The sequence below is a fragment of the Cyprinodon tularosa genome, unplaced genomic scaffold (genome assembly GCF_016077235.1).
Source record: "Cyprinodon tularosa strain WSP-4 unplaced genomic scaffold, ASM1607723v1 ctg398, whole genome shotgun sequence".
Classification (NCBI taxonomy): Eukaryota; Metazoa; Chordata; class Actinopteri; order Cyprinodontiformes; family Cyprinodontidae; genus Cyprinodon; species Cyprinodon tularosa.
In genome coordinates this window covers 558,666-573,732 of record NW_024039116.1, presented here as the reverse complement: position 1 = coordinate 573,732, position 15,067 = coordinate 558,666, and the positions used below count along the sequence as shown (strand labels likewise).

Here is a 15,067-nt window from a genome sequence, read left to right as displayed (position 1 = left end):
CTCGCTACCCCCTGTGCACTACACGACGCACCATCAGGCTGGAAGTCGGACCAATTCTCGTTGGAGAACTGTCCCGAAAAGGGCAAAAAATCGTACAGCGTAAGCCCGGCTAACGCCGATCATTTCCACTTGGTTCCTCAGCTATATATGTTGTTTGCTTGCCTACTATCAGCATCAGGTTATTGGAGCAGTTTGTGAGATTAACTCTAGCATTTAGTTTATTATTCTGATTCTCTGATCCTGACCTGTTTCAGCTGTTGGGTCTTCTGAGTTTTTGCTTTGTCCCTGTTTTGCTCTTAGTTTGATCTGTTCTGGACTGATTCCTGGATTCTGCCGGCTTTCTGAACTTGGAGCTGTCTTCTGACTCCTGCTTTGGATTTCCCATCATGGACACTGTTGCTGCTACATATGATTTAGTAAATGCCAAAAGTGGTTAGATAATTGTTTTCAGTGTTCCTCCGGAATCGGACTGAACTGAGAACCAGGTTAGTGACTTATGCTCGTAGTCGTGGCCCGTCTTAGATTTAAAGTCACTAACCTGAGTTTCTATCTTTGCCAGAGGATCCAGCTGATGAGCAGCCCCTGCGTTTCTGTCTGTGTTTGAATAAACGCGTTGAACTCTCCCACTGCCTGTCTCACCTTGAATATTGGGTCCAACGTTCTGAAATCATTATAGTTCGGTGTGCAGGCGCAGTTTTGGATCTTCTCTGTTACTTTAGGTTGTTTTATGAGCAACAAACTATAATTTCTCCAAACTAGAGAGTTTCCTACAGCTGGAAAGATATTAGCAGATATTTATCTGCTAATATCTCTGCTTCTGTCTCCTTGAACCCCAGTTGGCCTCGGCAGATGGCCGCTCACACTGAGCCTGGTTCTGCTGGAGGTTTCTTCCTGTTAAAAGGGAGTTTTTCCTCTCCACTGTCGCTACAAGCATGCTTAGTGTGAGGGATTGTATTTGAGTCAATGAGTCGATGCAATCAACTGGTTATCCTTTGATAGAAAACTTTATATCAATTAAACTGTATGATCTGGTGAACTGTGAAGTGCCTTGATATGAGATGTTGTGAATTGGTGCTATAGAAATAAACTGGATTGAATTGAATTAATCTCTACAGAGAACCTAAAGATTTCACCAAACATGTCTGCATCTTTTCTAGTGATTACATAGCAGAAAATGCTATTCTAAGAACCTGACTGCAAATATTTTTCTTATTTTATTGATTTTCTAACAGCATAATATAATTTATCGAAGCTGTTTTATCATAAAATCTGGTTTCCCCTGACCTGCACCAAGCTCCCACACATAGGTTTTACATGAAAATGCTCTGAGTCTGCTTTTGATCGGGAACAGAGATGCAGGCTGATATTAGAAATCACAGCAATGACTCACTCTGCGACACGCGGACCAGCTCCGCCACGTTCCACACCCCTGAAGTCACAAAGCAGTCCTGGAAACTCAAGTGGCCTGGGTAAAAAAGACGGAGAAAGACGAGTACATCAGGAGCGGATTGTCTGGGAGATACAAAACACCAAATATGGATGAAATTTCAAGCAACGCATGAGACGACACAATGGGTACAAAAAGGAAATGCTATACAGGCTGCTGCTGTGATCCAGCAGGGAAACATGTGTTTTCTATAAGATTAAAAACATGACATAATGTAACACATCTAATCAGGTCTGGATAAAATCTACAAACATACATCTATGACGAATGACGTATTGCACGTTATTTATATGCAATGCTTTACAAAAGTATTCACACCCTTACATTTACATCCCATCATATACATCAAATTTCAGGAGACAAACTGGAAACAGACAAAATATTAGATATATTGTTGAAGTGGAAGGAAGATTACTTTAATTAATTTAAAGTGACCCATAACGAATGTCAGAGTATAAAAGCATAAGTATAAAAATAAGAGTAGAAACCTTTGATGGCGGTAGAGGAAATGCTGAATCTTGATTTTAACATTTACATGAATGCAATATTAATGCTGTTTTTACTTCTACAGGGTTTATACAGGAATGAATAACTCTAATTTGATGCTTTTAATGCTCTTTTTTAATGCACTTAGAAAACATTTTTATGCCATCAACAAGTACCCATAACACAGCAAAGTCGTTCGTCATCTTTACCGTCAGTTCCTCGTTCTCCAGCCAATTTTGTTCAAACGTCCATTTTCCCATTCTCTTGTTTTTTCTCCGCCTCAAGCTCCTTTTTCAAACATTTCTGAGCAATCAGTTCCACGCAAATACACAGAACCAGTTATATCTAATATAATATATCTGACCACATTTTTTTTAATAAAAAAATCTTTTTTTAAATAAAGCATTTTAAATGTCACGATAATCACATTTAATGAATTTTAATGCATATTAGGGCCTTAATTTAATAAATAATTTTATGACCTTTAATGATTTTTAATGACTTACGAAAACCCTGTTTAAACGTTAATGAAACATTATGGCGTTAGCATCGAGGAGACCCAGCAGCAAAAATTTAGAGGATTGGGAGAACATCATTTGGAGCGCTCTAGCATCCAAGATGGCGGATGCCGGAGATGGTAAATCTGTACTTTTGCAGTTGGACGCTGAGCGCCAACCAACTAGAGAAGCTGATTCAGTCTGGGACAAAGACACGACACCCCAGCTGTGATCTCTGTTTCTGCAGAGCATAAAGCTATGAAAAATGCATCCATACAACAGTAATTGCATTGAAAGTAATTAATTTGCATTGTTAGGGTAACACTGTAAGACTTAAATTTAACACATAGTGCATTTGGTCCCACTCTCAATTAGTGTTAAATTAAACTCTACATAGTTTATATCTTACTCCAGTTATTGTAATAAGTATAAAAAAATGAATGTACTCTGACACTGAATATTTAAAGTGGTAGGGAATCCTATTCCAACCGTTGCATTTTCGAATTCTCCCGAGTGGTGCCCGATTTTACACGATTGAATAAAGTTTATGTGATTGGTCTGTTATCAAGGGGGCGAGATTGTTGTGGCGGAAGTTTCACAAGCAAGTTTAATTGTGGCCGGTTTGTCGGAAGCATCTTGCTAACCAGTTAGCAACTTAGTGCTAGTAGGTTCCCAATGGGAAATTCCATTGGGACCAAGTAGCACTAAATTGGTGACTTGGTTCCTTGACACTGTCAAGGAACGCTATGGATAGAGGAAACATGCAAGAGGAGGAGAGTTTAGTGTCGGAGGTCATGGATGAGTCTCCTCCATCATACATTTTTTATTTAGAGGAGGAAAGCGGGGACGAAGATGTGGAAGAGGACGTCAGGGCGGCAGAAGCTTGGTTTGGTGTATTTAGGTGTTCAGGCTGACGTATAACTAACTGGCCTACATAAGATAACGAAGAAAAAAAAACTGATTTTAAGACAGGATTCTTTTTCAAATAGAAATTTTCTAAATTTAGGGACAATATCGTCTGATAAAGAGTACATTTATATACATGCTTAAGTCAGAATGATTTGACATTTAAATATGGTTTCCCTACGACTTTAACACTGTGGAATTTACTGTGTATAAATGGGTTTAACTCCATTGGTTTTACCTAAAAAGCCAGAATAATAGATTTGCATGTACTGAGAAAAGTGATAGCTCTGATTATTGTTGGGCCACTTAAATATTTTTACTAAACTGTGGTGAAACAGTTAACAAATACCTACACTGACGAAAAATGTCAAGATCTGTCAGTAAAAAATGCTCAATTTTATATTATGGGACTTGCAGTTTTTACCACACTTCTATAAAACAGACTCTCTGCATCTGACTGCACTGATGGTGCTTAGATGTGGACTGTATTGCTTAAAAAAAATAAAATAAAACTACTTTTTTCAAACTCCTCAAAGCAGATAACACCAAGAAACAGAGCAGCTCAACAACTGGAGCATCGAGCATCCAGAGCATCTGACACGCGTCCAAGTGGAGATGCTTCATGGCATTACTTGATGTGAACACTTTGTAACTTAGGGTTCTGGCCAGCGTATTTTAATCTAGTGAGCCGCTACGCTGAAATTAGGCTGATAAGCTCACCTCTTATAAGCATATCGGCCCTTAAATGGCACCTTGGTGCCCTCCTACATGGTTCTTTCCAGCGCACACTGCAAAAACTATCTAAAAATTAGTACAAATTTCTTAAATCAAGTGTATCTACTCTTAATTTAAGTATGTAAATAAAATGATTTGCCAATGGAATGAGTATTTTTACTCTTAAAATAAGATAATAAGATAATATGCACTTGAAATAAGACAATATAATATTTTTTTTCTTATTTTAAAAGTAAATTGCCTTCTTCCATTGGCAGTTTCTAACTTACCACCGTAATTCAAGAAAAAAAGCACTTATTTTAAGAAAAATAGGACTTATTGAGATTTACATTTTTTTGCAGTGCATTTGATCGTAACTGTTATGTTATGTTGAAAGTCGTCAAAATGACTCTTAAATTAGGCCAATATAGTGAATTGCAATAAGCGTGACAACTTATATGTGTTTTTTAACACATTTACCTCATTGTTTGCAAATAAGGGTAAGAAAAGGGCTCCCAACTTATCAGTGGACAGAGAGAAACCTGTTGGATGTCCAAGCTTGGAAGGATTCCCAAAAAACTGGTCTGTCAAGCCAAACTGGCCGATGGTCTCAGTGATTTTTTTTTTGTCTATCCAATAAAACGCAGCATCATTGCTGTGCCAGTGGGTAGCCACTGCTGCCTCCCTGTGTCACACATATCGGCTGCAGGTGGATCAGCTGGACTCACTAAATATATCTGATATGAACATCTGTCAGGATGGAGAAAAAGTCAAAAGATATGGATGCAGCAGAGCTGTTATTCTATTATGAAAGTAATAAATTGTCTTTTGCATTTTTTAAGAGGTCTGCTCTGCAGGGGTTAGTTGAGTTTGCATAGTGTTTATCTTAGCAATGGCAATCTCATCACAATTAATCTGTATGAATTACTTTATCTTAGGTTTACGCAAAAAAGCGCATACCAGTAATATTAGTATTCAATAGTTCTGATAAGTTGTCATGCTATAAAATATATAAAATATTTTTTACAGATTACTTTAATAATTTGCATGGAAAACTTTGTAGTCCATCCATCTCTATAGTTATGCTGCTATAGGCTTAGGATGCTGGAGGACATAGGGTCCACTTTTCATCATTCTTCTTCACTCTGTTGTAAATTTCTATGTAAATGATTCATTTATTCAACCCCTATTTTTTAGTTCTCTCTGCCTTTTCACATCTAAGTAGCCTCATCTTGCCTGGACCTGTTAAGCTGTGACACCGTACTAAAGGGAAATATTAGCTGCCATCTACACTTTCCAATATGGATAACAGAGTTAGGCCTGCTTTTCAGTGCTTAGTCCTGCTTCTCTCCTAGACATAGCTATGGGCTCAGCTTTTGCCACTAAAAGTTGAGCCCATAGCTATGGCTTTAATGATCAGACGTTCATCGTCCATCTTCAAGAGCCAAATGCTGAAGTGTGTGTTCCCAGACGAATCTGTCTGATGATGGACCTAAGTGGAAATCACGTTGGGTTTCCCCTGCTGTCAGAGCTTTTAATTTGTATTTCCTATGAAATTGCCTCTGAATAGTTAAGTAGTCTGACTAAAATAAACCTGAGGTCTTGGTCGGAGTTACGCCAGCCTCCTAGAAGAAAATCATATCAGGTGTGTTCATCCCCATTCACTCTCAATGTGTGCCACAACCTCTTACGAAACAATTTTCTGTCGGAAAATTGTATTTGGGCCTTTCAAGGCTTAACTGTATGTGCTTTTATCCCTTTGACATGAATGCTGCCCCTGAGCTCATCTGTGTAACTCTTTCTTTCACAGACAAAACTTTCTATGGAGGTAATTTACTGTTGCCTTTTCTAACATAGAAAGTATTTATAGATAAGTTCTTCTATGTTTCCTTTGTGTGCTTCTGTCTCCTTAAACCCCAGTCGGCCTCGGCAGATGGCCGCTCACACTGAGCCTGGTTCTGCTGGAGGTTTCTTCCTGTTAAAAGGGAGTTTTCCTCTCTACTGTCAATACATGCATGCTCGGTGTGAGGGATTGCTGTAGAATCACAAGAAAATGCAAATCAATATCTACTGTCACCACATGCTCATGCTTTTATAAAAAATGGGTTTCTATTAAAGGTTAGACTGTGGTTGGTAAAAGTAATTTTTAAATAAAAAACAAAGAATTGACAAAGATTAGATTTTTTTTTTTACAGATTACTTTAATAATTTCCATTTAAAAACCTATTATAACATTTTTTAGTCAATCTTTTAGTTCATTTAGTTATGCTGCTATAGGCTTAAGCTGCTGGAGGACATAGGGTCTACTTTTCATGACTCTGCTTCATTTTATCTTTAATATAAAATTTTATGCCCATTATTCTTTAATTCAACCCTAACTTTTTTTTCTTCTTTTTTTTTAGGTGTTAAGGCACTAGTGGCTCGTTTTTGTGACAGTAGGCTGACAGGAAAGGGCATATGAGAGAGGGGGAGAGACATGCGGCGAAGGACCACAAGCCGGATTCAAACCCGGGTCGGTGCCGCGTCGAAGAATAAAGGCCTCCGTACATGGGTCGTGTGCACTAACCACTGCTCACCTGCATGCTCATCAACTGAAACTTTTTGTTCTATTATCTTAATATCATGATCGTCTTTTTCTAAATCTGAAATGATATTCCTTTTTTTGTTCATTTTCAGGATTACATGATTGTTTCATATAATTTTGGTGTTTCCTAGAAAACAGACGCACCAATATTCATTCAATCCCCATTTTATTTCGATTCATGAGATAAAATTTATCAATATATGTAGGAAAATTCTGGAAAAAAATGTTCATGAACTTAGAAATTCCTTCATCTTCCACCAGGAATTTTCTTTTTGTTACTTTTGTTACACTTTGATGAACTACATGAATTTGTCTTTGACTTAGGAACACTGTTTGATTGTTTTGAATGTTAGAAGATCTGCTTCCAGCTTCAGACTCCATCATGTTTCACCAAAATTAAGAAAATAATAATCTGTACTCAGTGAGAGGCTGATCCATGTGAGATTTAAAGTGCATTAGGAAGGAGGCCTTCATTGCTCTCCTCCTCCTCTTTTTTTATTTTATCCTTCACTTAAACTGTCCATCAAATTTTTTTTTGTTTTCTTGATCCAGCCCCCCATTCTTCCTCCCTTTCTTAGTACCTTGTCCCGGGGTTAACCGCAGCGGGGACGAGGCATGAGGTCAGCGCTCAGCTCGGCGGCGACCATGTGGTTCCCATCTTCCAATAACATCCCTGTGATTTATGAGCGCCCCACCGCAAACCGAGCGCAGCCCCTTCCACGGTACAGTACCATTGACTTTCTTTACCATAATAAACTGGTCCCAAATCTCCCCAGACCAAGGTGGGAGGTGTGCAAGCATGTGTCTGCCTTTTTAATGTCTAAATAGTTTCAACGTGAAGGTTTGATTAAGAGCAGTGCGCTTACCATTAGCCGGGGGTTTGACGTCTGTGTCTCCTTGCTGGTTTGAACTGTCTGATTGTCCTGATTGTTCTGAGAAAAGAGAAACAGAGAGAAATGCCAGGTAAGTTTGTCGGTTTCTACCAAGGTTAAGGCCGGCGGTTCTCATCAAAGACTCGACAGGAAATATCATCCTCAGATTAAAAATAAAAAAGAAGCAGATTTCCACCTGAGCCGAATTTCTGCTCAAAGTCAAATCGATGCCAAAACTCCGTCAAGTCTCTGCTTCTGGAGTCCGTCTATAATAAGGAAGTTAGACTTTTTATAGAAGTGTTTAAACTCACTTTTCTCACATCACAGGAGAGAAAAACACCTATGAAAATATAGACACACTAGTGTAGGAGTGAGAGGATGGTTGAAAGAATGTCGACCTTCTGGGTGTTGCTTAGATCACGGCAACCTTTACAATCCTAACAGCCTTTATTCCACTTCCTCAAATTTAAAATAAAGTTTTATGAAGTTGAAAAATGTTTACTAATTATCTGTTTTATGAAATGTTTTCATCCCAGGACAGTTTTTTTCTGTATAGTTCTTAAAACCTTTAATCATACATCTATTTTTTTTCTTTATTTAAAAAAAAAAGAGGAAGAAAAAATATTTTTGATGCCTTATGAATTTAGTAGGATTACCATAATTTACTGTCGACATTTAATTCAAATTGTTCACTAAACATAAAACCTTTAAAAATGACCATTTTACAGTTGAAGCCACGGCCATCTTCTCTACGTCTATTCGTTTGACTAATTCTAGTCTTTTAAAAAATATTTTGAAATTTTACATTTCTTTTTTTAGAATTGTGAAATTTAAGCCTAAAAATTTGGTGGAAAACTCCTTCTTTTAAGCTCTTTTACAGAACCAATGGTTTGGATAGCTTTTTTTGGAGCGCATCTCGTTTCCACCGACACTTAAAAAGGATCCAAAAAAATGTACTCTACTACTTATCTAAACCCTGGGATGGTTCACTCGCAGCAAACAGCAAAAAGTAAAATACAAACAAGAACATTAAAAAAAAGGTGTTTTTTCCCATTTTAAGGACATTTGGAATAAGATGATTTAAATCTAAAATAAGAAAAAACAACTTTATTATCTTATTTCTAGTACATAACATTTAAGCATATTATTTTTAAGGGTAAAAATATTCATTTCATTGGCAGATATAGATTTAGATTATGGGTCCCCGTGCATCCAGTGCAGAGGGTTGGACGAAAGAGTGACAAATTTAGTAGAAAACAAAGTCTACCAAAAGATGATGGAGATGTTTGAAATATTTAGAGGAAGGACGAAGGAATAGCTGAGTTATTGGTGGAAAAGGAAAGCAGCTCATTGGTTCTGATCAATCTCAGACCAAACATGCTTTGCTTCCCTCTCCATCAACACCACCTGCAAGACAACTGCATGACATTGTTTAGCCCTGGTTTTAAAAAATCTTTTCATGAAAGCAAACCGGACCAATCTTAGGATTTCACTTTTCCACCTCGTCCATCTAACCAAGTCTAAAGGCTGATTTATACTCAGAATCCATCGTGTGTCTGAACGCAGATATGCCCCCTGCCACAGAGACTCTGCTGCACCTCTCCAAAATAGTAGGTGACCACAGACAGGAGGCCTCTGAGTGGTCAAATCTACATCCGTTCTACACTATGCGGATTTCCTGCTTGGTACCTTAATGGCTTGTTTTGTTTGTATGACCGCCTTTGTGGAAAACGACTCGTGAAGACGCTGGGACCCTTTTTCCACCTGGATTCCTGCTCTTTTTAGCCCTCATGTCCCTCCGTTGTCGCACAATCTTGCCCCCACTTCCTCACCGCCTCGGCCGTATCTAGACCCACAGCTAGTTCCTGATTGTCCCCCTTGCTTCTTGGCGTGGAATAACATAGCGCAAACCACGCTTCAATATTGGGCATAAATCAAAAATGTCTGCAACAAGCTCACTGCGACGCACTGCTGCAGGAGGATAACCAGCCGTTTACAATCTTACATCTCCTAAAGAAGTCATTTTTGTAGAAATGATTAAAACCAGGATCCAAAAGACATTCTGGTAGATATAAGATTGGATAGATGGCAGATTTATCTTGTGGATATAACAGGAATGGTCTCATGCATGCATTTTTTTTTCCTATTTCCATTCAGTAAAAGAGGTATTTTACAGAGCCACGCGTGGCTCGAGGTTACAGACCTTCCTTCACTCTATCTTTTTTTAATGAACCCAGCTGAGATTGAACAGCGGTACATTTTCTGGCTCTGACGCAAACTTTTCCCACTAAAGGCCTTCCACAGAGCTGCCAACTTGTGAGGTGTGCGTTTTCATATTTAAGGTCTAATTTAGGTTGAACCTCCTGTGCGAGTCGACCTTACCGTCTATGGGGGGGGGGGGGGTGACATGCAGGAGTACATGAACTGCCTACTTCAGCGGGTTTTCTTTGGCCTGAGTGTTGTTGTTCTTCCTCTGATGTGTTGTATCATATATAGTGTTTAGGCCAATTACCCCACAGTGCCTGGGGTTTTAAGAGCACATTGAGACAACACTTCTTAGGCAGAGCGTGACCCCCCCGCCCCCCTCCAGCCATAGTCAGGCCTCTCAACATCCCCTAAGCCTAAATCAGAGTCCTAATCTTGGGTGGCAACAGACCATGCCAACAAACTGCTGCACCATTCAGCCCGTCCGCTGGTTGCCAAAACCAAACAAAAGGAGACACGATATCACCTCATGGTTCGACGGGCAAACGGATTATGAGGTCTTTTCTTTTCTAAAAACACTCCTGTCTCGTTCTACAGTGTCGAGGCCAACCCTCAGGTCTTTTTTTTCCCCCCTCCATAACGTCTCTCACACTTGTCGTGTCTCTGATCCTGTGTCTCTCCCGCACCGCCACTCCGTGGAATCCTGGCAGCCATCTTAGCGCTTGGCAGCCATTTTAGATTTGGCGGTACCCGTGCATTCCTGCTAGCTGACAGCACGCACACACATAAAACACACACAGTCACACGCTTAGCTCACTCTCTCTCTCTTGCACAAAGAGCCCCAATGGTCTTAAAGATAAAAAGACCTAAAGAGGATATGCAATGCTAATGGAGACAGGGTAAAAACCGCTGGGACGGATCTCTGCGGTCCTCTGCACTTATAGAAGGCAGTCAAGTTGATCAGGGGAGGCAGGTCTACTTAAAATGGCAAAAAGAGGTGTTTGAAAAACAAATAATTTTGTTGCTCTTGCAGGATAAAAAAAAAAAATCCAGACTACAGAAGCTCAACCCCAACAAACCTGATGGTACATCTCTCTGTATGCAAAAACTATCTCCATGCAAGCCAAAAATCAGTGCCCGGTTGTCACGACAACCCTGATGGCACCATACACTTTCAAGTCCCCTAATGATGAGTGGTTGTTGAGGCCCGCATGCGTGTCTGCGCCGCTCTTTGGCCTTGCAATTAGTTGAAATGGAGATAATAATATAGCTCACTGGCACCGGCTCAACGTGTTGTTTTGTTTAAGATCTCTTGGCACCGAACGGACCGGGAGCTCTGTGCGCTACGCTATCACGAGGTGGACTTTATTGCTATATGAGTTGTTTTCCATTTGAGGGTCTTAAAACTGCTCTAGTTATAAATCAAACATCCTAACTGAGCTCTCTGAACTTCTCTGCCTCCCTCGGCAGCGTGTTAGAAGACTAAACCCTGGGTTTCCAAAGGCAATTCTACTCATAAGCTACCAAAGAAGTGTGTACCAAAGTTTGATCAATCCAAAGTTGTGATCAATCATCCAGATCATTTCTTCCAAACTTTACATTAGTCACTGGGTTTTAATGGTTTCTCCATCTTAGAATAACATAGTTACTACTTGTTGTTGATTTTTATACAAAGGAAACGACAGTTCAGTGAGGTCATTTGTTCCCTCGAATGGTTTCATAACATGAATGAGATCCAGATATTTTACTTTCCAGAATAAAAATAAAAATGAGTCCTAATTCTCCTCATTGAGGCAAGTAGGGCACCTAACAGACTTAGGAAGATGTACTGAGTCTAAACAAGAGAAATATTAGAGGATAGGTAAGGTCTTAAAGATGCTTCTTCCCCTGTTGTGGTTCATATTAAACCCTTATGCCATTTTAAAAAGCTGTAATTAAATGTCTGTCAGATGCTTTGATCCAAATATTACAAGTTATAGGTTTTTAGTTCAAAGGTATGGTAGGGAAGGGGTGTACCATGTGGCTGCTGGAATTATGCAATGTCCAGGACATGCATGCCTACCTTACAGGGACAACACAGGGTAACAGGATTGAGTGTTTCAGTAGTAATGTGGAACCCTAAATATATCCTCTGATGGACTGAGATGGGAGCAGCTTGCCATTTAAAAGTTCACCTCTGTTCCTTTAAATCAAAGGTTTACTATTAGAGGATTTATGAAAATATTATGATCATCTTATTATGGTGAAGCTCTTATATCCATTTAGTGATTGAAAAGTGGTAAGATGGATGGATGGATGGATGGATGGATGGATGGTTGGTTGGATGATGGATGGATGGATGGATGATAGATGGTTGGATGAACAGATGGATGGATGGATGGATGGATGGATGGATGGTTGGTTGGTTGGTTGGAAGATGGATGGTTGGATTGATGGATGGATGGATGATAGATGGTTGGATGATAGATGGTTGTGGGTGGATGATGAATGGATGATGGTTGGATGGATGGTTGGATGAATAGATGGATGGATGGATGGATAGTTTGATGGATTAATGTATGTACGGATGGATGATGGTGAGATAGATGATGGATGGATTGGTGGATGGATGATGGTTGTGGGTGGATGATGAATGGATGATGGTTGGATGGATGGATGGATGAATGGTTGGATGGATGGATGGATGGATGGTTTGTTAGATGGATGGTTGGTTGTATGCATGTATGTACAGATGGATGATGGTGAGATAGATGATGGATGGAGGATAGATGGTTGTGGGTGGATGATGAATGGATGATGGTTGGATGGATTAATGATGGATGGATGGATGGATGGATGGATGGATGGGTGGATGATGGTTGAACGGATTTACTCCATAGTTAATAAACATGTTTATTCACCTAAACCATTGGTATCTTTGGTTCTGACCACATATATCAACTTCATCTCGTCTTTTTTTATTATATCTTAAATAACTGAGTCCAATTCAAAATGCTGTAATCCTCTTAAGCCTCTTTACGACCAATTTGTTTGTGTGCTGAGGGTCATTGTTCATTTAAAAGGCCTGTTTCACTGATTTAATCTCCTGATTGATGTATTGAGAAGCCGCTTCACTATTGGACCTTAAAGTGAAATCTTTGTGATATGATCTATTTCGTGCGGTGCACCAGTCCCTCCTACATCAACACTCCACCTTCAGGCATTGGAAATTTCGACCTAAAGCTGAATCAGTGTTATTTTCCTTATGTTTTATCTTCTCAGAGAGAATTGTATATTAGTCGCGTCCCTAAACTCCATCCACAGATGTTCCCCCAATTAATTTAAAAATAAATAATAATCAATGTGAACCTAAACTTTCACCTGTTGAAGTTGAACACTTTTTTCCTCCCTCCCACTTAATCACATTCATTTCTACTTGCACATGTGTATGAAACATTTCCTGTCTGTGTGTGTAATCCTTGGCAGGGTGACAGATATATAAATATATATTGTGGCTGAGCTCAAAAGGTGCCTGTACAGCAGTAATTGTGAGCACGGAGCATGACGGCTCTAATAAAAGGAGATGCTTCCCTCTCACAGCGAACAATAGAGAGGCTGTGTATTATTATATTATTATATATGCTCTATAGACCACCTGCAGGGAGAAATCACTGCCAGCAGACCTCAATCCCCACAAGAAAAAAAAAAAAAAAACCTCTCTGCGCACGCCCACGCGATAACGCACGCATGACGCCGGCTGAGGCACTTATTCTAACGTGTACATTCAAGTGCTCGCGCTCTGAAGCACAAACCTGCTCACAAACACACACACAGGCGCTCGGAACGTTCAAATACAGATGAATCACCGTTATCTCTTGCACACAGTCGCCCCAAGGCCCCCTGCACATGCCCCGCCAGAGATAATACAACACAGACACGCCCACCAGCCATCAAACACACCATGCAATCTCTCTAGTCACACTCACTCACACACAATGTGAGTTCATTTTGGTGCCTGGTCAATACGCTATATAGTAACTGTTGACATACTCCCAGGAGTTACCAGCGCGCGTGCATTCACCACCCAACGGAGGCTAAAAGCGCGCACCTGAGCTAATGCACGCGCACTGGGAAGTCAAAGTTATGCAACAGCTCAAATAACACACGTGAAGCAGACAGCGCTCAAATGAATACGCATTTAGTCATTCGTCAAGAGACACTAGGATGTAAAAATCACAAACACGCACTCCACTTAGAGCGCCGACCGGCACAGCCGCTGCCAGTCAGCTAATGGACTCGTTTGCGAGAGCACAAAGTACACGTTTAGCTAATTTGCCGAGCGGCCTGGAGTGTTTGTGTTGTTTTGGGCATCACAGGCGCACACGAGCAAACAGGCCTCGTTTTAATTTAATGTGCACAAGGAGGAGCGAGGGCTTCTGCTGACTGAGAAGAAAAAAAAAAAAAAACGCCATCAGTTTTAGGACTGGGGATTAACTATAACAGCTTTCTGGATGTGAAACCTGATGGCAGTCTGAAGGGCGGGAATGACTGAAGCAACATTGTTTTCTAAATTTGCTTGCATCTATTCTAATCATTTCATGACTTAGTTTCATGTTGATGTAATTTGAATCACCTTGTATTGTCCCTGTTTTAAATCATCGCATATGCCACAAAACACAGATTAATGCAAAAATAATTTCAGAAAAACTAAACTGAGACATGCTATATTCAGCAAGGACAGAAGGTGCATAAAACACACGGAGCAGCTGTCCAGATGTAGCTTAAACGTTTATGACTTATGCATGTGATTACATCAGTGTGTGTGTGATGGCGGGTGGGGGGGTAGTCTGTTTAATAGTTTGCTCGGTTGGTTAAGCAGATGACTTCTGGATTTAACTGTCTAGGCAATAATAGATTGAGAGGAGCTAAACAATAATTAGCCTGAGAACTACAACAAGCTTTAGCTGTTTTCTAAAAGTATTTACAGCGCAGAGAGCAAGCCATAAGACGCAGGTGCATCATGATTTTTATGTGTTTTGTGACTTTTTAAGTGTTTTTTTTCTTTAGAAAAGGAAATGGGAACCTAACACTGGAACTAAACCATAGGAATCATAACTTAAGAAGGGAATAAATTCAGTCTAGATGAGAACAAGCTTGTCGAGCCTAAACTAGGAAGTTGGTACTATAGCAAGTTTGCTATTTCTTGTTATTTCTATCTTTAGTGTTTTTAACTCTGTCATAACTTCCACAATGCAGATTGTTGTTGTTAGTGTGACCTAGTAGCATCTGGTAGGGTGTGTTTGCTGAGCAGAAAAAGCATCTAGGATTTGAGTTGGTGAAAACCACGTTAAAATCACTTTCTACTGAATAATCTACA

The 15,067-nt window shown here is 39.8% G+C and overlaps 1 protein-coding gene across 13 annotated transcripts in view; it reads right to left on the bottom strand.

The window, feature by feature from the left end:
• nfixb (nuclear factor I/Xb) overlaps window positions 1-15,067 on the bottom strand; it is a 284,324-nt gene that overhangs the window by 58,769 nt on the left and 210,488 nt on the right. For all 13 annotated transcript variants that reach the window (XM_038297802.1, XM_038297804.1, XM_038297806.1 and 10 more), the window contains 2 exons: window positions 7,501-7,566; window positions 1,391-1,465 (listed from right to left, as the gene is read on the bottom strand). In XM_038297802.1, the coding sequence (XP_038153730.1) occupies window positions 1,391-1,465; window positions 7,501-7,566 (141 nt within the window). The remainder of the gene's footprint in view (window positions 1-1,390; window positions 1,466-7,500; window positions 7,567-15,067) is intronic.